The 21,695-nt window shown below is 42.6% G+C and overlaps 1 protein-coding gene across 2 annotated transcripts in view; it reads right to left on the reverse strand.

Moving 5' to 3' along the window:
- Positions 1-21,695, reverse strand: part of BTBD9 (BTB domain containing 9) — a 308,471-nt gene that overhangs the window by 18,785 nt on the left and 267,991 nt on the right. For both annotated transcript variants that reach the window (XM_077813611.1, XM_077813610.1), the window contains one exon: positions 16,439-16,517. In XM_077813611.1, the coding sequence (XP_077669737.1) occupies positions 16,439-16,517 (79 nt within the window). The remainder of the gene's footprint in view (positions 1-16,438; positions 16,518-21,695) is intronic.

The raw sequence follows: 21,695 nt of genomic DNA on the forward strand, positions 1-21,695 counted from the left end.
TTTAAAGATGGGCACTACATTAGCCTTTTTCCAGTCATCCGGGACTTCCCCCGATCGCCATGAGTTTTCAAAGATAATGGCCAATGGCTCTGCAATCACAGCCGCCAACTCCTTTAGCACACTCGGATGCAACGCATCCGGCCCCATGGACTTGTGCACGTCCAGCTTTTCTAAATAGTCCCTAACCACTTCTTTCTCCACAGAGGGCTGGCCACCTACTCCCCATGCTGTGTTGCCCAGCGCAGCAGTCTGGGAGCTGACCTTGTTTGTGAAGACAGAGGCAAAAAAAGCATTGAGTACATTAGCTTTTTCCACATCCTCTGTCACTAGGTTGCATCCCTCATTCAGTAAGGGGCTCACACGTTCCTTGGCTTTCTTCTTGTTGCCAACATACCTGAAGAAACCCTTCTTGTTACTCTTAACATCTCTTGCTAGCTGCAGCTCCAGGTGTGATTTGGCCCTCCTGATCCGCAAGGATTTCACTGTTAAGCCAAGCTGGTCGCCTGCCATATTTACTATTCTTTAGACACATCGGGACGGTTTGTCCCTGTAACCTCAATAGGGATTCTTTGAAATACAGCCAGCTCTCCTGGACTCCTTTCCCCCTCATGTTATTCCCCCAGGGGATCCTACCCATCAGGTCCCCGAGGGAGTCGAAGTCTAAGTCCAGGGTCCGTATTCTGCTGCTTACCTTTTTTCTCTGTGTCAGGATCCTGAACTCGACCAACTCATGGTCACTGCCTCCCAGATTCCCATCCACTTTTGCTTCCCCTACTAATTCTTCCTGGTTTGTGAGCAGCAGGTCAAGAAAAGCTCTCCCCCTAGTTAGCTCCTCCAGAACTTGCACCAGGAAATTGTCCCCTACATTTTCCAAAAACTTCCTGGATTGTCTGTGCACCGCTGTAGTACTCTCCCAGCAGATATCAGGATGATTAAAGTCGCCCATGAGAACCAGGGCGTGCGATCTAGTAGCTTCTGTGAGTTGCCGGAAGAAAGCCTCGTCCACCTCATCCCCCTGGTCCAGTGGCCTATAGCAAACTCCCACCACTACATCACTCTTGTTGCTCACACTTCTAAACTTAATCCAGAGACACTCAGGTTTTTCTGCAGTTTCATACCAGAGCTCTGAGCAGTCATACTGCTCCCTTACATACAGTGCTACTCCCCCACCTTTTGTGCCCTGCCTGTCCTTCCTGAACAGTTTATAACCATCCATGACAGTACTCCAGTCATGTGAGTTACCCCACCAAGTCTCTGTTATTCCAATCACGTCATAATTCCTTGCCTTCACCAGGACCTCCAGTTCTCCCTGCTTGTTTCCTCATCTTTTCAGAAAATCAGGCCTTTTACAATCATCACGTATGCAACATCCTAGAGGGACTCCTTCAACATTGTCTGTATGCTAAGCCTGAGAAGTGAGAGTTTGACCAAGATACAATTGAATTCCTCAGGTATATCATCTGTCCCAAAGGGATAATCATGGACTAAAGATCATGGACTAAAGAGGCCGTAGGCAACTGGACTTCCATGGGGTACAGCAATTTGTGGGCTTTGCCAGTTTTCACAGGAAATTTATCAAGGGCTTTCCTAGTTTAGTCACCCTGTGATTGTCCTGCTAAGTAAGGGAGCCTGGTTCACCTGGTCCCTAGAAGCCCAATCCAACTTCAAGCAACTAAAAGAGAGCTTCACTATGGCACCCATACTGACCCCACAAAACTATTTACAATAGAGGCCCAAGTGTCAAACTTTGCTCTGGATGCAGTGTTGTCCCAGCCAGCAGATGACTGCACCCCCATGCCTTCTAGTCACATAAGCTAATTCATATGGAGAGAAACTTTGATATAGGGAAAAGGAGGTGATAGCCATAAAGGCAGCCTTTGAGGAACGGCACCGTCTTCTAGAAGGGCCCAGGTTCCCTGTACAAGTCCTCAGAGATCACAAGAACCTGGAATATCTTTGGACAGTCAGGCACCTTAACCAATGAGAGGTCTGCTGGTCCCTCTTGTTTGCCTGGCTCAATTTAATAATTACCTGTCATCCAGTGTCAAAAAACCTGTCCTGCAAGGATGAGTACCTTGACTCTGGCAGGCGAACTCCTTCAACAGTTCTTAAGGTGTCCAATTTTGTTAATGGGACAACAGACAGCAACCTGATGTCTTCCTCTATTCCTTGCAGCCCAATGACCCATTCACAGCTTAGATCCACCCATTCCTTGATGATGCCGGTACCCAGCCTGTTGCAGAGTTTAGAATACAGGATGATGTCCTCTTCCAGAAAGGCTGTATTCATGTTCTGGGGGGACAGCTTAGGCTTTAAGCCATGAATCACCACTTCTTGGTCACTTTGGCCACTTCAAGACCTGTAACTTGGTGTCAAGGACTTTCTGATGGTTGGGCCTGCACACCTCTGTCAAAAAGTGATAAAACACCCTGCAATCTTGGTGCCTGAACCAAGAGCCCATGCTTGAAACCGCTTGCTCTTCTCCAACCCCATCATATCCACTGTGGATCACCATGTCCATGGACTTCATAGTGGAGCTACCTTGCTCTCAGGGGTACACAACGATCTGGCTTGCTTTTTCCTAGAGAGAGTTTTTATTACCACAGATTGTCAAGAAGACCAGGGACCTCAGTTAATCTCCAGTTTCTGGCAGGAGCGTCTAATGCTCCTGGGCATAGAATCCCTCATCTCATCTATATACCATCTGCACACCAACTAGCAAACAGAATGGGTCAACCAGATCCTTGAACAATACCTTTGCTGCTTTTGAACTATCATCAAGACAACTGGGTTTCCCCTCTTCTCTATGTTGAATTTGTGTATGATAATGCCTCCAGCCAACAAAGTCCCTTCTTTGCCAATGATGGGTTTCATCTTTGTTTTCACCCAGCTATTCCTGCAAAGTCTCTTGTACCTGCTGCTGCAGATTTAACTTCCCACCTATGTCAAATACACCAAGAATCGAAGGAACACCTGACATCTGCTAAGGAGGCTTAAACCCCATGCCAACCAGGATTGCCAGGCTACTCCCACTCTTGCCATACACTACAAGGTTTGGCTACCCACTTGGAAACTTAGGTCAATGCGCCCGTTGGCTAAATTAGACCACCAGTATCTGGGTCCAAGATTCTGGAACAGGTCAATCCAGTGGCATTCAGGTTACAATTGCCTGAGTCCCTCTGGATCCACACAGAGTTCCATGTCTCCTTCCTCAAGCCTTATATCAAGAACCCATTTCTGCCCTGGTCCACCTCATCACCCCCACCTATCACTGTCCAGGGGCAGGAAAAATATTTGGTTTGACAGATCCTTGACTCCCGACACATCAGAAGGAAACTCCAGTACTTAGTGGACAGGGATGGTTATGGTCTGGATGAATGATCCTGGGAACAAGTGGAAAATATTCATGCCTTGAGTCTGCTTGCGGGAATTTTACAAAACCTTTCCTGACAGTTCTGGCCCTGATGCCCCTGGGAAACGCCCTTCAAGGAGGGGATACTGTCAGGAATAAGGTCCTGCAGCTAGCCTGTTTACCTGCTAGCTTAACCCTCAGGCCATATAATGAACCAGCTGAGCCCCAAGTGAGCTGCCTGATTGGCCAAACTGCCTGATTGGCTGAGGCGATCACCAGACCTACTCTTAAGACCAATAGCAGGGTGCTGGCTGCTCAAACATTTGCCCACAGCAGCTATAGCGCCTACACTTGCTTGTTCCCAGACTTGATCCTGCCCTGTTCCTAGCCTTGCTTCACTCCAGCTAACCCAGCTCTGACCCTCAGCTTTGATTCCTGGCCTGACTCCTGCTCAAGCCACTAGACACTACTCCTGCTCCAGCCAATAGGCAAGACTGCCCACATCCTGGTCCCTAACGGTTCCCAGTCTTTTGTTCATTCTACTAGGTCATTCTGCTTCCTTAGTTTGTTGCATTAGTCTTGTACATCCACTTCAACACCATAAAATATAATCATTTTGCCATTTTCATATGTTTTCCAGTAACATGGAGTATGACTGCCAGTTCCGACGGTGTCATGTGCAGCAACATGCTGTTGAAAACCTTAAACCAGCCCTACTAATAATCTAGGAACTATAGATTTGAAATATTAAGCTTCACAGTGGAGAAAAATAATGGAAATGTGAATCAGAGAGAATATGAGAACACCTGGAAAGGTGTGACTTAATGAAGCGTGCATGCATTCACAGAACGAAGATCATGTCAAACAAATACTATATTGTTTTGAAGAAATGAAATAGCTGATGGGGGAAAGGCAAACAGTAAAACTAATTTTTTTTGGTCTTGAAGAAAAGTTTCTGATAGAGTGCAACATGAAAGAGCCAGTTTAGGAAGAAAAGTTCAGAATGTGAGTGCTTAACATTTTCTTTCCTGATTTGTAACCATATGTAAAACACGGTACGTTAGCGGCTTTTATGAACTAAGAGATTAAAATAAAAGAAAAAGGACCTGATTCTCATTTACACTAAGGCCCATTTATATTGGTCTGGGAACATAAAGTGGCCCTAAAATGGATGTAAATTGTATTTGTGGTCTTAAACTTCGTGTAAATATAATTTACTCCCACTTTAGGGCCACTTTACACTGTCAGAGCAGTGTAATAGAGCTGTAGTGTAAATTAATATTAAGTGCCAACAATTAAGGTATATCCAAAAGGAGACAGTTAAAGGTAGATGGAGGAGGCTACTGGGTTAGAGGAATGATTTTACGCACTATACTGTATCTGTGACTTAGACAATTCATTGCATTTCAGTAAATGCAGAGAAATTTAAGATATGAAACTCAGGAGAAAACCAAAAAAGATTACAACCTCAATGATCACTGAAGATGTGGGGTAGTAGACAATAAGACTGTAGATCCTGTTGCATATGGCTTTACAAAAAATAAAACAGCGGGATCAAACACTATATAAATCAGAGAAAACTGCTTTGGTTTTTATTGAAGAGACTATTGAGGCTAGCTTTGGAATACTGTGCAATGTTCTGGCCATCTTATTATTTAAAAAACAACAACATAAGGGCTCACAACTTAATACTAGTGAAGAGGCAGGCAATACGGAATTTAGATGGGATTCTTCTGAGCAGTTACTTAATATATAGCAAAACAACCAAATGGATAGGTGCAACTCTCATAATATTGCTCTTGTAGAGTTTAACAGAAATAAAATAATTATTTGGAACAAAGTTGACTTTGGAATACAGTTCTTAGTGTCAAAAGAGGGAATGACCTAAATGGGCACCATGGTCTCTTTCCGACCTTTATAATACAAGCTACAGTGTGGAGAGCCAGAATGTGTAATGAATTTGCACGTACAGAAGGAATTTTCACCCCAGGCAATGTGCTCTACATAAACTACTATACAGCTCCTTAGAAATAGTACCAATTTCTACAGAGAATTGCACTAAAAAGCCCCCTGAGCGTCAGGTCTTAACCAACCTTTAGCTATTGGGGATCAGGATGAAACTTATCCTATGGGCAGAATAGCTCATAAATGCCTACTGCACACTTTCTTGGCCTTCCTCTGAAGTTTCTGATACTGGTTACTGTTGGTGACAGGATACCACCTAAACTGATCTCTGGTTTGATCCAGTACGGCAGCTCCTATGTTCCTAAATTACTGCAAACTTCATTTATGGTTTGCGGAGAATGAGAGTTATCTGCTTGATATTAACCTTCTGAAATGTCAGGAATTAAATCAAAGGAGTCTGTAAAGAATGAAACCCATAGGGAACAAAACAATGGCAAAGAGAAGGCTCCTTGAGGAAACAATGGGGGGAATGATGAACTGGAGAATATCCCGTCTGGCTCCATCCAAACTAGAATGGTTTACTCTTTCCAAGGCTGGGCCTAGGATCAGAGGGGATCCTAAACCTCACAAATGTTAGGAAAGAAAGGAGTGGTTACCCAGGTTGTGTCAGTGAAAGCTGACAGATGGACTGAGGCACACTGATACATAGCCTGTTGCTGCAGGATTGGCTGCTTTTCCTGCCAGAAAGAGAGGTAGGTGGCCTGAGAGGAATTCATAAACGATGGCAAGGAAAGCTGAAGGTGTAAGACAGATCCATTTGTGTTGGCCTTTTATTGTTTTTAGCCTTTGCTTTTCTTGCTTTTGTACCTTAAAAGGAATGAAAACATAATGTCTTGTTTTAGGTGCTGTTTCTGTGAACGTACAAACATGCACTGTCACATATGCTCCCGAAGAGAAACTCTGACAGGTACAACACCATGATTGGGAACCAGGGAGATTCCAGACCAGAAATCCAATCTAAGAGTGGTTGGACTGCACTGTTCCTCCCAGAGTGAGGTGCAAGAAGCCACGCCTGTCACCTAAAGGGTGCACTCCATGAGGAAAAAAGGGGTTTAAGATGCAGTTTTCCCTGTAGGCAGGATACTGTGCCTTTCATTGAACAGCTTTGTAAAACTGGACAAAGTATTCAGTGGTGAAAGTGAAATCAGTTAGAAATAAAAACAAGAAACGGGTATTGGAAATGATCATCCAAACTTATGAAATATTCTTTCACAGATACTCAGTCCCAAAACCAGGACATAATCACAGAGTTGATTCACAGCTTTAAAGTAAATTCTGCATCTGTAGCTCATCTATTGCTTTGTCACAGGAGCTAGTACAGATGAATTTTGGAGGGAAAGGGAATTGATCTAACTTTTATCACCATTTCAGGAGCAGTCTCCAAGACCAATGTAGTGTCACATTTATAATGTCCCCAGAATTCTAATGTTATAAGTATATGTATAGGAATAAATTTATATTAGTGATCTTTAGTAAAGAGATGACAACCAAAAGAGACTGACGAGTGTAAATATGATAGTCTACATAAAGCAGAAATGGAATAAGCTTTCATGGTGTACTTTCACCAAATCCATGGGAGGCAGGAAGATATTCTGGCTCCAAATTTCGGAGAACTCACTAATGAAAACTGAGCTTCACAACAAGACGTAAATTTTTAAAACATTTTTAGTGTTTAAAATATTTTTGATCTTTGTTTCCAGGGTGTACTTCTTCCCATTTCAGTCTCTTGCTCATTCTCTTTCCAACCTTCTGCTGAGTGTTGGCAGTGCTGATTGCTGATTCCGAAAGGTATGCATGATAGCAACCATTGCCTCAGCCATTTGTACTGACTTGACTTGTGAACTTTCACTCTATATACCTTCTGTTGCCTTGCCTAGGACAAACATCCCCATATAGTAAATAAAATCAGAACTCTTGACTTCTAGTACCACTACAGTTGCGAGAGTCCACCTGAAAGTCACATAACACACTTTACTGATTACTTATTATTATTTGAATCACCACAGGAGCCCGTCACGGACCAGGACTCTATCATGCTTGGCACTGTACAAACACAGAACAAAAAAGACCCAAAGAGCTTACAATGTAAGCACCGGACAAGAGACAACAGATGGATACAGCTAATTGGCACAGGAGAACAAGACAATATTGATCAGCATGATAGGCAGTGGTCTCAGCACACCAGCAGCCTAATCATTGTCAATTTTTTTGAAGGCAACACTGCAAAGGAGAGTTGGAAGGAGGAATCTAAAAAAAAATAATGAAGTGGCTTTGCAGATGTTGACAGGGAGCTCATCCCAAGCATGAGGGGCAACATGGCAGAAAGCCTGAAAGTGCTTGTTTGAAAATTTAACAAGTAAGTGATAGTGGCTGACATCATGGACTGATTGGAGGCAGGAGTCAACCTTACAGTACTAAATAAGAGATGACAGGAAGGGTGGGGAGAGACTGTGAAGGGCCTTGAAAGTGAAGACAAACGGCTTATGTTTGATACAACAGAGAAGAGGGAGTCAGTGAAGGGATTTAAAGAGAAGGGTGAGATGGTCACAATGATGGGATAGGAAAACTATCTTTGCAGCAGCATTCTGAATGGCAATGAGTGCTACAAGATAGCACCTGTCAAGTCCAAAAAACAGAATGTTGCAGTAACTGAGACACAAGATGATGAGAGCCTGGATGAGAGCTTAAGCTCTGTCGATGGATAGGAAAGGTTGTATCTTACAAATGTTATACCAAAAACATCTGAAAGACTTAGGCCTTGTCTACACTAAAGGGAAAAGTCGATCTAAGCTATGCAATCTGAGCTATGTGAATAGCAAGTCTTAGAGCCTGGGGATCACGGCATGCCCTGGTGACAAATTGGGGGGCGGGGGGGGAGGGGAGGAACCCACCGTAACTGAAATTTATAAGTGAACTAACCATGCTATCCTAACCAACTAGAACTATCTACAGCAAAACCCAAAAGTACTGCTAAGCCGCTTGACGAAGCAGAGCAAGGGGAAGTTCCAGCTATCGTCACTGGTGGTAAGAAGGAATTGAGGGCCCTTTATTGGGTGCCATGAAGGCACAACTCCAGGAGGTGCCTAGGCTGACCCCACGGATGTTGCTAGGGGAAAAATATTCCAGCTACTGTGCACATGCGCGCGCACACACCTGATTCAGAACTGATATGAACAAGTACTCAAAGAAGAACTGTTTCTTCTTCAAGGAGTGTCCCTATGGGTGCTCCACATTAGGTGGCTACCAAGCAGTTCACTCTAAGGTGGGTGTGGTGCGGGGTGCTTCAGAGTTGATTCCAGTACCAAAGAAAGCACAGCCGAGCTGAACACTCAGAAGCAAAGTCATGACTTATTGAGTAGTATTCAGCAAATGTACGTATAGATGCCCTTACATATTTCAATAATGGGCACATTTTTGAGGAATGCTGTAAAGGCGGAAATGGACCTCGTAGAGTAAATACATATGTTCAAAGATATTTGAATATTACAAGACTTGTAGCAAGAATTAATGCAGAAGGATATCATCTTGGAAAGACTTTGATTAGAGATTACAGACATTTTTAATCTACCAGCAAGCAAGACAAACAATTTCAGGGTCTTTCTATCCAGATGGAAGGCCAGGGCTCTTCTGATGTCAAGGGTGTACAACTGTGCTTCTTGATTATCGAGGGGAGGCATAGGGTGGAAGAATGGCAGGTGAAAGAATGGGTTGGTTAGTATGGAACTGGAAGAAATTTTAGGTATAAACATTTTGGATGGGATCGCAGCATGACCTTGTCCTTAAAAAATACTGTGAAAGGGGGGCATGCCATAAGGGCCCCTACTTAGCCATCACTTGGAAATCAGGAATGTCGTTTTCACTGACAAATGGAGCAGTGAGCAGGTAGCCATCTGTTCAAATGGGGGTTCTTGTGAGGCATTTAGGTATTAGATTAAGGTTCCAAAGAGCAGTAGGGTGCTTGACTTGCAGATCAAGGTTCCTCAGGGAACTCGGAAATCTCTCTGTCATTGGGTGGGCAAAAATGGAATAACCCTCCATTGGAGAGTTGAAAGCCCTGATGGCTGCTAGATGGTCTCTGACAGAGTTCAGTGAGAGTACAGAACTTTTTAGTGTTAGGATATAGTCCAGTATATCTGGCAGTGATGAGGTCATCGTTGGAATATATCTGAGGTCACACCAAAAGAGAAATCTTGTCCGTTTTTGAGAGTATGTGCAGCGAACAGACACTTTCCACCTGTGTAATAGTACTTTTTTTTTTTTTTTTTTTACACTTCCTCTGATCAGGTGGGTCTCTAATCCCATGAACCATCGACCAACCATGCTTTGAGACAAAACACTGTGAAACTGGAGTGAAGGATCTTCCTGCCTTACTGGGAAAGGAGATGAGGAGGGCATGAAGAGTGATCGGGGAGCAAACGGCCAATTATATTAAGTAAGGAATACATGTTAGTCTGGGCCACGTCAGAATTATTAAGATGACTCTGACTTTGTCTCTTTTTATTTTGAGGAGAACATTGGCTATTAGAGGAGTCTGTAGGAATACATACAGGAGATCCGACAACCCAATGAAGGTGAATAACATCCCTCAAGGATCAGTGACCCAGTCTGCCTCTCAAGCAAAACTGGGTACATTTATTGCTTAACTCTGTGGCGAACAAATCTGAGGAGTGCTGCATTGATGGAATATGTGGTGTAATAAGCTGGGGTCTATTTCCCACTCATGGTCTTTGAAAAAGTGCCTGCTAAGTGCATCCACAGTCACATTTTGAACCTCCAGGAGATAGGCTGCTGTGATGATGACCTAGATGCGTATGCACCAATTTCAAAGCTTGACATCCTTTGCGCAGACAGAGGGAGGGTTCTTGCTCCGCCTTGCCAACTAATATAAAACACGCATAATATGTTGTCTATCATGATCTTTATGTGTTTGCCCCTGATTAGAGGTAAAAATTGGAGACTCGTACCTGACTGCTCTGAATTCCAGGAGGTTGATGTGCAGCGTGGTCTCTTGCAACATCCATTTGCCCAGGGATGTGCAAGCATCTAGATGTATTCCCCACCCTAGTAGAGAGGCATCTGTCATTATGATGACCACTGGGAGAGGATGTGCAAATGGGACTCCTGTGCACACATTGTGATAATCTTTCCAGCAGTTGAGGGATTGTTTTACTCAGGTGGGTATGGAAAGAAGCACATTTTAACTGTGTTTGTTTGGTGAATAAACAGCCTGAGCCTAAAAGCAGTTCTTGACTGGAGTTTGGGAACTGAGTTGCATTGTACTGGCTATGTTGGAAATGGTCACAAACCTGTGCAGAGAAAAATAGGCTCTTCCTGTTAATGAACTGAGATGAGCCCCTAAGAATTCTAAGTTTTGCAGAGTGGTCAAAGTGGACTTTTGAATGTTGAACTGTAGGGCCTATTTGAGGAAGAGATCTATGGCTTTGGAAGTTGCCTGTGACGTTCAGGTAAGGGAATACTAAAATATATTTCCTGCAGTGCTGTGCTGCTACTACTGACATGACTTTCGAAAAGACCCTTGGGGCAGATGACAGGCCAAAGCGAAGCACCTGGTACTGAAAGTGGTCCTGACTGACAGTGAAACATGGGAATCGTTTGTGGGATGGATGGATCACTATGTGGAAATATGCATCCCAAAGGTCAAGGGCTGAGAACCAATCCCCTTGCTCTAGTGATGGAATTAGTAGCCTCAAATCTAGGATAAGTCTCCAACTGCCATTCTTTGCTGGTACCAGAAAATACCCAGAATAAAATCACTTTCATCTGTGTTGCATGGGAACTGGTTTTATAGCCCCCAAGCATAGGACAGAATCTATTTCTCGATGAAGCAAGCTCTTGTGACGGTCCCTGAAGAGCGATGGGATAGGGGGTTTGTTGGTGGAAGCTTAGTAAAGTGGATGGTGTGCTCTGTGGAAATAATCTCCAAAACCCACTTCTCTGTATGATTAACTCCCCAGCCCACCTGAAGCAAATGGAGGAAAGCAGGTGAATTGGTGCAGCTGGTAAGGAGAAGGAGAAGGATGGTAATTCAGGCCGTCAACTAGCCTGTCAAAATTGCTGCTTGAAGGTGGAAAGAGAGAGGTGGAAGGCTGAGAGGTGGATGGTTTCCTTTTCTGGAATCGATGTCTCTTCTGATGCGGTTCATATGACATCTGGAAGGTCAGGCATTAAGCAAGATGGGATCTCCAAGCCATCTGGGCCTTGCTGAGCTTTCTCTTGTGGGCAGGTGTATAGATACCAAGAGAATGTCAGGTAGCCCTAGAGTCCTTTAACATTCACAGAGTTTCAATCGTGCTGTCCACAAACAATGCAGACCTATCAAAAGGGAGGTCCTCCACCTTATTAGAATCATAGAATTGGAAGGGACCTCGAGAGGTCATCTAGTCCAGTCCCCTGCACTCAAGGCAGGAATAAGTCTTATCTAGACCATCCCTGACAGGTGTTTGTCCAACCTGCTCTTATCCCCAGTGATGGAGATTCCACCACCTCCCTAGACAATTTATTCCAGTTCTTAACCGCTCTGAGAGTTAGGAAGTTTTTCCTAATGTCCAATCTAAACCACTCTTGCTGCAATTTAAGCCCATTGCTTCTTGTCCTATCCTCAGAGGTTAAGAACAACAATTTTTCTCCCTCCTCCTTGTAACAACCTTTTATGTACTTGAAAACTGTTATCAAGTCCCCTCTCAGTCTTCTCTTCTCCAGACTAAACAAACCCAATTTTTTTCAATCTTCCCTCATAGGTCATGTTTTCTAGATCTTTAATCATTTGTGTTGCTCTTCTCTGGACTTTCTCCAATTTGTCCACATCTTTCCTGAAATGTGGTGCCTAGAACTGGACACAATACTCCAGTTGAGGCCTAATCAGCGTGGAATAGAGCAGAAGAATTACTTCTTGTGTCTTGCTTACAATACTCCTGCTAATACATCCCAGAATGATATTTGCTTTTTTTTTTTTTTTCTCAACAGCATTACACTGTTGACTCATATTTAGCTTGTGATCCACTATGACCCCCAGATCCCTTTTAGCAGTACTTTAGCTGATGGCTAGACATCCATGAGCAGATGTTAGAGAGATAGACTGAGATTTTAATTTGGATAGAAGAAGACAGCGTAAACAACAAGCACGAGAGGTGCTAAAGATCAATCACAACATCGCTAACATGGTAGGAAACTGCTTTTCATGCTTGAAATACAAGCCATGCCAAGAAGCAGAGCCACAGAGTCTTCATCCAGTTCCACAAAGGCCTTATGAAAAGGTAGGCACTGACTTATTTACCTCGCACTCAAAGGATCATTTAATAGTCACAGATTATTATTCTCTGTATTCAGAAATTTGCACACTGCACAGTACTAATAGTAAGTAAGTGACAGCAAGTGTGAAGGGTATCTTGTCCATACATGGAATTCCAGATGAAGTCTTTACTGATAATGGACCACAATTTTCTAGTGCAGATTTTAGGCAACTTGCAATAGATTGTGATTTTCATCACAGAACATCAAGTCCAAATTACCCCATCAAATGGATTTGTGGAAAGGTCTATATGGACAGTAAAGAGGCTTATGAAAAAGACTTTTGACAGCAGGGGTGATTTGTAGAAAGCTTTACTGGTTTACCAAAGTGCACCCCTGGAGAATGACTTTTCTCCAGTACAGCTGTTAATGGGAAGAAGGATCAAATCTAATTTACCAATTACTGATAACTTGCTGAAATCTCAGAACAATGAAACTATAAGGAAGATGAAAGAAAATCAGAAGTGGAAGCAGAAATATTATTTTGACAAAAGTACCCAGTATCCCAGGTGATAGAGTGTACCTGAGGAATCACACATGGAATATTTGGGGCCAAATGGGTACCATTAAAGAACAGCTGTATCCAAGGTCATATGTAGTCCAGACAGAACAGGGGACACATTTCGATGTAATATAAGGGATCTGTGAGTAATCCTAGAAAGTTCCAACACACTGACAGTACATGTGGACTCTGGTATTTCCCATCTGACTGATCCTTTATTATCAACACACAAAGGAGAAACTGTCAAGGAACAAGAGAACAACTCAGATTCTAATGAAAGAGTGATACTGAGAAGATCAGAGTGGAGATTAAGCCTCCTGAAAGACTCATAGAGACTTGCTAACCTGCCTGGAGAAGTCGTATTTGAGGAAAGTGAGTGGTAAAGACACTCCAGAGTGATGTACTGGTAACCTCTCCTCTCTAGGTAGTTGACAAATTGGGTTTATGGAAATGCACGACATGGGTAGAGAATTTAATGCATGTGTTATTAGATAATTGTTAGCTCTTTTTATATATGTGTATATATATGTGTATATAAGAGTTAATTTGTTTTTCTTTAAGATGAAAGATGTAGAGATGTGTTTGTAGAAGACTATAATTTAGAAACTTTCCCTCATAAGTGACAATATTATGAACATAGGAATTTGGACATGTGCTCTGGAGGCGGGGATTGAGAACACCACATGGCTGTGTGCAGCAGTTTATCAGATACACTCTCCAGTTTGTTTTATTAAAATTTTATTTCTTTCTCATTCACTGGTTCGTTACTTAATGAACCCCACATTGTTAGTGCTGAAGACAGCTGACAGGCCAAGGACGATGAGGATGGAGTACTGATTCTGAGACTTGTCTAGAAAAAGATAATTTGAGACTTTGGTGAGAGCGGTTTCAGGGGAATGCAATGGGCAGAAGCCAGACTGGAGAGAATCAAGGATGGAATTGAAAAGGAACTCCAGACAGTGATTGTAGACAACACATTCAATGAGCTTAGAGATGAAAGGGGAAGGGGTAGTTGGAGATAGAAGTGGGGTCAAGGTTGGTTATTTTTTAAGATGGGAGAGATTAAAACATGCTTGGAAAGAACCAGACAAAAGTGAGAGGTTAAAGAGAAGATTAAGGGAGAGGATGAGAGTGGGCACGAGAGTGATCAAGAAATGTGTGGGATGGATTCACGGGGCAAATAGAGGGGTAGGAGCTGGAGAGCAGATAAACTTCTGCATCCGTGACAGTGGAGGAGGAGAGTTGTCCTGGGGAAGGGAAGGGAAGCTGAGGGGAGGGGGAAGGTCACATTGTATTTTCTCTTGAGAGAAATCAGCAAGATCCTGTGCTGAGAGAGAAATGGAGGCAGGAGGAGTGGAGGGTTTGAGGAGTGAGTCAAAGGTGGCAAAAAGGCAGCTGAGATTGTGGGTGTGAGATTCACTTAAATTGAAGTTGTTTACCTAGGAAGATGGCAGAACTGAAGGAGGAGAGAACTAATTTGCAAGGGAGGAAGTCAGCCCAGTCACAGGATTTCCACCAGAGATGCTCTGCAGTGTGAGCGCAGGAAGCAGATGTTGGGGGTGGGCTGGGGGTTGACAGAGGAGACCTTGTGATGGCAGAAAGGGGCAAAACAGTCCAGGGTGGAGGAGAGTGAAGCATGGAGAGAATCAAAAACCCCATCAAAGGAAGAAAGGGAAGAGAGGGCTGAGAGCAGGTGAGAAGTTATCCACACTGATGGCCTGGAAGTCACAGAAAGACTGAGTGACAGGATGAGGGGAGTAGGGGGACTGATGGGTGATGCTGAAAGAGATCAGACAATGATCGGAGAAGGGGAACTCAGCAACAGGAGATCAGAAAGAGAGCGGTGCTTGGGCAAGAACAAGTAAAACGAATAGCCATTTTCATGAGTGGGACAATTGAACCGGGGCTGCAGGTCAAATGAGGGCTTGAGGGTGTGGAAACGTGTAGCTAAGGGATCAGCAGGATTGTCAACATGGAAGCTGAAGTCATCAATGTGGAGTGTGGGAGACTGAGAGGAAAGAAAGCAAGAGAGAGCAAAGAGTTGAAATCAGAGAGCATGGCTGATGGGGAGGAGTTCGGTGGATGGTAGTTGACAGTTAACATGGAGGGGGACAGGAGAATAATGTCGGATGCAGTGTTGCTCAAAAAAGGCAAAAGGGTGGGAAGAGGAGGTGTTGGAAGTGGCATGAATAGAAGAGAAGACCAATACCTTCACCATAGTCTGATCCAGGGAGTGTAAAAATCCTCTGTAAGAGAGGGCAGAGGAAGTGTCTGAATTATAGCTGTATTACAATAATGCTGAAAGGGCCATGAACACAATCAGAACCACATTGTGTGGCTCTGCAAACACACAGGAAAACATGGTTCCTGACCCAAACAGCTTACAATCTAAGACTCTGCTAAGACATACACATGTACTCACTTAACTTTACACATTTTGAGTGGCACCCCAAAGATAATTGCAGAAATAGGGTCTGATTTGAGACAATATGTAATCAGAGTCTCAAACTAGTGGGGAGGAGCAGGGTAACAACAGAAAGATCACATGGTTACATACTGCAGGGTAACTAGTGCACAACTTGATGTTTCTAAATATTCTGAATTAAAAATAAATAAATAAATAAAATCAGCTATCCTGATTACCACACAACATAGTCATTGCTGACTGATTGCTTGGCTCACTGACTTATAAGTAGAATAATCCTATTTATACATGATCGTCTTCTGGAAAATGAGACTTTTTATTATTATTTACAGGGCATCTTAATATTGTGTGATAAAAAAACAAGCGATCAGAGCCTATATTGCTTCCCCAATGCATTTATAATTGTGTGATCATTCCTAAAAATAAACATTTGTATGCTAAGTATTACTTCTAACTTACAGCAATGTTCAACAATGCCATGATGAAGGCCAGACAAACATTTTGGGCTTGTCTACACTACAAAATTAGGTCGGCTTAACTTCATCACTCAGGGCTGTGAAAATATTCACGCACTGTTGTGATGTAATTAAGATGACCTAAGCCCCATTGTAGATACTGCTAGGTCAACGGAAGAATTCTTCTGTCAACCTAGCTACCGCCTCTCAGAGTGCTACAGTGGTTTTTACATTTGGCTGTAAAGAAACCTGTACAGTCTGGAAAGATAATGACAAAGTGACCAAAATACTCTTCATTACTAGATTGCTAGAGCAGCAATAAACATAGGTACATTTTAGGCAGCATTAGCAGTTTACTATGGAAATAGAATGAAATCTGTATATTCAGCAAGAATACAATAGTTTTTCCTCTCTTAAAAACTGTCCCATACCTCATTAGCTGTGTTGTGAGTTCCAACTATTCTGATGAAGGATGCAGGTTGTCTGTCAAAAGTTATTGCTTGCCAAGATCTACAAAAGAAAGCAGAGGGACATACTGTATTAGGCAGAGTCACCATAGGTTGCAGTGAAATACAGAAAGAATCCATTGAAGTGACAAAACTGGCTGGCATTTAATGGGACCAGAAGGGGGACACACTTTTCATAGCCTGAATTTCCAGCAGTCTTGGTTCAGTTTAGATTTTTTAAGTGCCGTGACTCTACTTAGGTGTACTCCACACACAATTCAGTGCAAAAATTCATACAGAGAAGTTAAGCTCTAACTATTGTTAAAGACCTTTAAGAAAAATTGTAATAGAAAAAAATATTGGTCAGAATTCTAAAGCTCCTTTGAATTAATTTCTGACAGTATCAATAATAGAAATATACAGGAGGAAATGGATGTTCACATTAACTACCTGTAGAGACCAAAGGAATCACCAGGGCTGGATTAAGGCAAATCAGAGCTGTAGGCACATGATGACATGAACTCTCCACCTCTTGCATGGCTCCATCCCGTGGCCTCACCCCCAGCGCTGTGGCCTCATTCCCCACTTCAAATGGCAGTGGTGCCACCCTCCCTTTCTAAAGGCAGCAATATGGGGTCCCCTTCATTCAGCCAGGAGTGACAGGAGCAACTCCTCCCGCTGGGAACAGCAGGCCCCCACCTTTATCCTCTCAGAGGGGCAGGAGCTGGGGTGTAAACGTTGGTTAGGTGGGGAAAGACTGAGTTCACTGTACTCTTCTCCTGCCACACACACACTCCTGTTTTGGAGGGTAGGGAAGAAACTGAGATGCATAGGCTCTCTGCAACCATAAGGGCTAGAAACATTCTTCTGAAGTGATCACATGATTCAAGGTGCTGGGGCCCTAATATTGGTCTTTAGTACCTATACCTTTATCTGGCCCTGGGAACCACCCAAGTCTTTCAGGGTATGTCTCCACTGCAATTAGACACCTGTGGATGGTCTGTGCCAGCAGACACAAGCAGGCAGGGCTAAGGCTAAGGGGCTGTTTAATTCCAATGTAGGTGTTCGGGCTGAAGCCCAAGCTCTGGGACCCTCCCACCTCGCAGGATCCTAGAGCCTAGGCACCAGCCTGAGCCCGAATGTCTACACCACAGTTAAACAGCCTCTTCACCCAATTCAGCCCCAGGTTTTTAATTGCAGTGTATATACACTCTTAGTTACTCTTTGCTTGGTTGTTGAAAGTTTCAATCATTTGTCTGTGCATTTTTAGTGCATCCATGACCATGTTACCTTGGTCCCATAAATCCTTGATTAATATAATGATTATTGCAGTTTACACAGCATATTTCTAATCAGTATGTTGGCACCCACAACCGTAAAAATCACACAGTATTTTTATCTAAAAGATTTGCAGTCCATAATTAGATTTCTTTCTTCCACATCAGATAGTTGCAGACACATGTTTTTCAGTGATTATTGCTAATTACAAATGAAAGATCAAAAATTATTTATATTTAGATTTATGTCAGTTCATTGTTCTTTGGACCCTTTACTGAATCCTCACTCTATAAAGCAATTTTATAGAAAGAAAAAGACCACTTATTCAACATGTTAACTCAGTACTTATTCTTCATTACAACAAAGTGAAATATATCAGTTATTAAGAAAGGCAAGAGGTAGAAAATCATAGGGTATGTCTAAACTACAGTTGGGAAGTGTGACTGAAGCACACTCACACATACCGATACTAGCTTTGATCTAGCTATATCAGAGCTATCTCGAGTTAGAATAGAAGTGGCAGTCAATGGAAACAAGTTACTCTCATCTCACTTTTAGGGATCCCACTCATTACAAAATCTCAGAGAGATACAGTTGCCTTAGTATTATGTCAACGGTTTTATATGCAGCAAATTGTGTAAATTGGAACCTTAGTCAATTTATATTTTGTCCTCACTCTTAATCCTGTACTCCAGATGGTTTACTTACAACAATTAATAAAGAAACAATTGCATGCAATAGGACAAATTAGCTCCCATAAGGAAAGAAACTTTGTTTCAATTTTTATGATATACTGTAAAATCATCCCTGCATTGTGATTTTTAAAAAGAAAATTGCTTCCTCACCTTACTGCCTTGAAGTCTGACTTTTACATCATAATCCTTTTCTTGAACAGGAATATTTGATTTGCAAACAGTGTGGAGGTTGTAATGTTGTGTAGCAGACTTTGCATGGGATTGTGAAATCTCTACCTCCTAATAAAATAGAGCAGCATTACCCCAATAAACAAGACGCAAAGCACTCTGATTCCCACCATTCCTTCAAGCTCACATATCATGCTAAAAGTGAAAGAGGAGGAACAGGAAAGAAAAATACGATCTGAAGGTCTCAGTTTAAGAGCAATCTTCCATTATACTGGATTTCAGAGAGACAAGGTGAGTGAGGTAGTATCTTTTATTGGACCAACTTCTGTTGGTGAAAGAAATTTTCGAGCTACACAGAGCTCTTCTTCAGCTCAGCAACACTGCAATCATCATACTGGATTAACACTTAATTGCATTCAAATTTATTTTCAATAATACAACCTGAATGCTAGATACAAAATTAACCTTAATTAAAACTACCGTTACAAAGGGATTTGAATGATAAAAAAGTAATTAATACAATTTGATGAACTTCCCGAAGAGAAAAAAAAATCAGACATTTTCCTGAATTTATTCAGAATAACTTCAAATGTTATTCATAGAAGAAACAAGATAGCAACAGAAAAAGTGACAAGCACATCAGACCCTCCCAGTCCCTTATAACAGCTTTGCTGCTCACAGGGCCATTTGACTTGAACTAGAGTTTTATCCTGATAGTAAACTTTCGATCTCTTCTTCACAAAGATGGTATTACTGTGTCTAGGTTTTACTAGTTTTATTATCATGAGGTTGTATTCATTTAAAGGAGACTATCAATCTCAATCTGTTCCAATTTACACTAGTTTTACTGCATTGACTTCAGTGGAGTTATTTATGATTTATGTAAGTGAAATATGAATCTGTCACCTCCCCCCCTCCCGAGGTACAACATCCATCTGCACTCATGGCCTGCACATAATGTATTGTTTATTTGTATTCCTTATGGGGTTTGGGTCCCTCCTACTGTAGAGATCTGACTATCTCTTCATGCTCTAAATCAGTGTTTCCCAAACTTGGGACACCACTTGTTCAGGGAAAGCCCCTGGCGGGCCGGGCCGGTTTGTTTACCTGCTGCGTCCGCAGGTTTGGCCGAGCGTGGCTCCCACTGGCCGCGGTTCGCTGCTCCAGGCCAATGGGGGCTGAGGGAAGTGGCGCGGGATGTGCTGGCCGCCCTTCCTACAGCCCCCATTGGCCTGGAGCGGCGAACCGCGGCCAGCGGGAGCCGCGATTGGCCAAACCTGCGGAAGCTGCAGGTAAACAAACCAGCCCGGCTCGCCAGGGGCTTTCCCTGAACAAGCGGCGTCCCAAGTTTGGGAAACACTGCACTAAATGAACATGAAATCAGATAGGACTCTTTCACTGACTATCCCTATCTTTGTACGTCTATGGGAGTGCAAGTATGTTCTCAGTGGGGTATCTTTGCTTCTTGAGTTTGCTTTCCTTATTAGTCTGACAGAGCCTGAGTCAATTAACATTCAGGGCCTATTGCAAGTCCTACGTATTCACTTATGCTTTTGTATGAGGTGCAAACTGCCAAAGTTGAGTTTCTGTTTTATTTTGGAGAGTTGTGGCACTCTTACTAGTAATGACCCATCACTTCAGTTTGCATTAATGTATGTGCTTGCACATATAAGTATATGCAATTCATGTACTGAAAAATAAATATTTCTTTTTACAGACTGAACACTAAGAGAAGAAAAAGTGATATGGAAAGGCTAAATCTGCCTCTCACCACAGTGATCTGGAAAATATTCTAAAATTATGCTATGTGAAGGTGTTTAAATTGCTAGGAAAAGTTATTAGGAAGGGGCTATGTCTTTGTGGCTTCCCAAGTTAGGACACTTGTAGTTCTGGGACCAGGAAAAAGTTAGTTCAGGGATCCTAGTATACAATGTAAGTAGAAATATACCTATTTATAGCAATTCTGAGCACAGGTCAGATAATAGTGCCATCCTTCAATACAGATTCCCCCCAAAATGGGAATAAGTAACACAGACTGTCATCTCTCAGATGAAGTGGAGACAATGGGGCAGACGCATCCACCCAGTCATGCAGCAGTGGGATGTGACTGATATTAAAAGGCATTGAACAAGTGGTAGAAGTCCACTGAAGATCCTTTCAGTGACATTTTATGCAACTGCTTCCTGCAGATACCTCACAACCACTGCCATCACTGGCAGGTAGGAGAATCCTTATTGGCTGCCACAATGCTGTGATTGGAAAAGTACCACAATCACTTCTTTAGTCATATTGAAAGATGATGTAACAAATCTGAAGATTTTCTTGAGGATTTGAGATGTGAGGGGAGACAGGGTTTTTAACTTTTTATTAAAGTTGGTCCAGAGCATCTTTACTATTTTTTGGTACATACAACACCTATTTCCATGCTCGTTCAACACTTATTTACAACATTAGAGAATAAATTTCATAGTTATCAAACAACCTCCCAGTATCCACCACCATTTTTCCCCTAACCTACTGACAGACTCTAACACTGTGTGGCTAATTATAACTGGGAGGGCTGGGATAAGGATTCCTCCAAGGTAAGTTACTAATACAGTACAATCACTCAGCAAGATTCAGTTCCAGAACTGATATAAGAATCTGCTGAGCACGTCACCGTGGTGTGTTTCCTCTTTCCTCCTTGTTTTTTAAACTTTATGGAAGTGTTGATCTTTTTTTACCCTCGCACAGTGTCTGACTGGTTTACTCATTTTAGATTTTCTGCTCAAGCTGAGGCAGTCCTGGTCATCACTTTAACAGTAGACATAATCATTACCTCCAGCTGAGGTCTACAGCTTGAAGAAAAGACTAGGGACCAGCAACATACACTGACTTACACTAGGGTCCTCAAGCTGAAAGGCAGCAGTGCAAGTTGCTTGGTCTGCGGAATTCCCCTGGTACCATTTTTAAAAAGAAATTAGCCTTGTTACAGCCCTAAGGTGTTTTATTTAATACTCTACATCTCACCTCAGCCACACACCCCCAACTCTCTCATACTGCCTGACTCCCCTAAGGAGATGCAGTAATTGATAATTAGCATTCCAAAGCCAAGCTTGCAT

Source organism: Eretmochelys imbricata, chromosome 3 (genome assembly GCF_965152235.1).
Source record: "Eretmochelys imbricata isolate rEreImb1 chromosome 3, rEreImb1.hap1, whole genome shotgun sequence".
Classification (NCBI taxonomy): domain Eukaryota; kingdom Metazoa; phylum Chordata; order Testudines; family Cheloniidae; genus Eretmochelys; species Eretmochelys imbricata.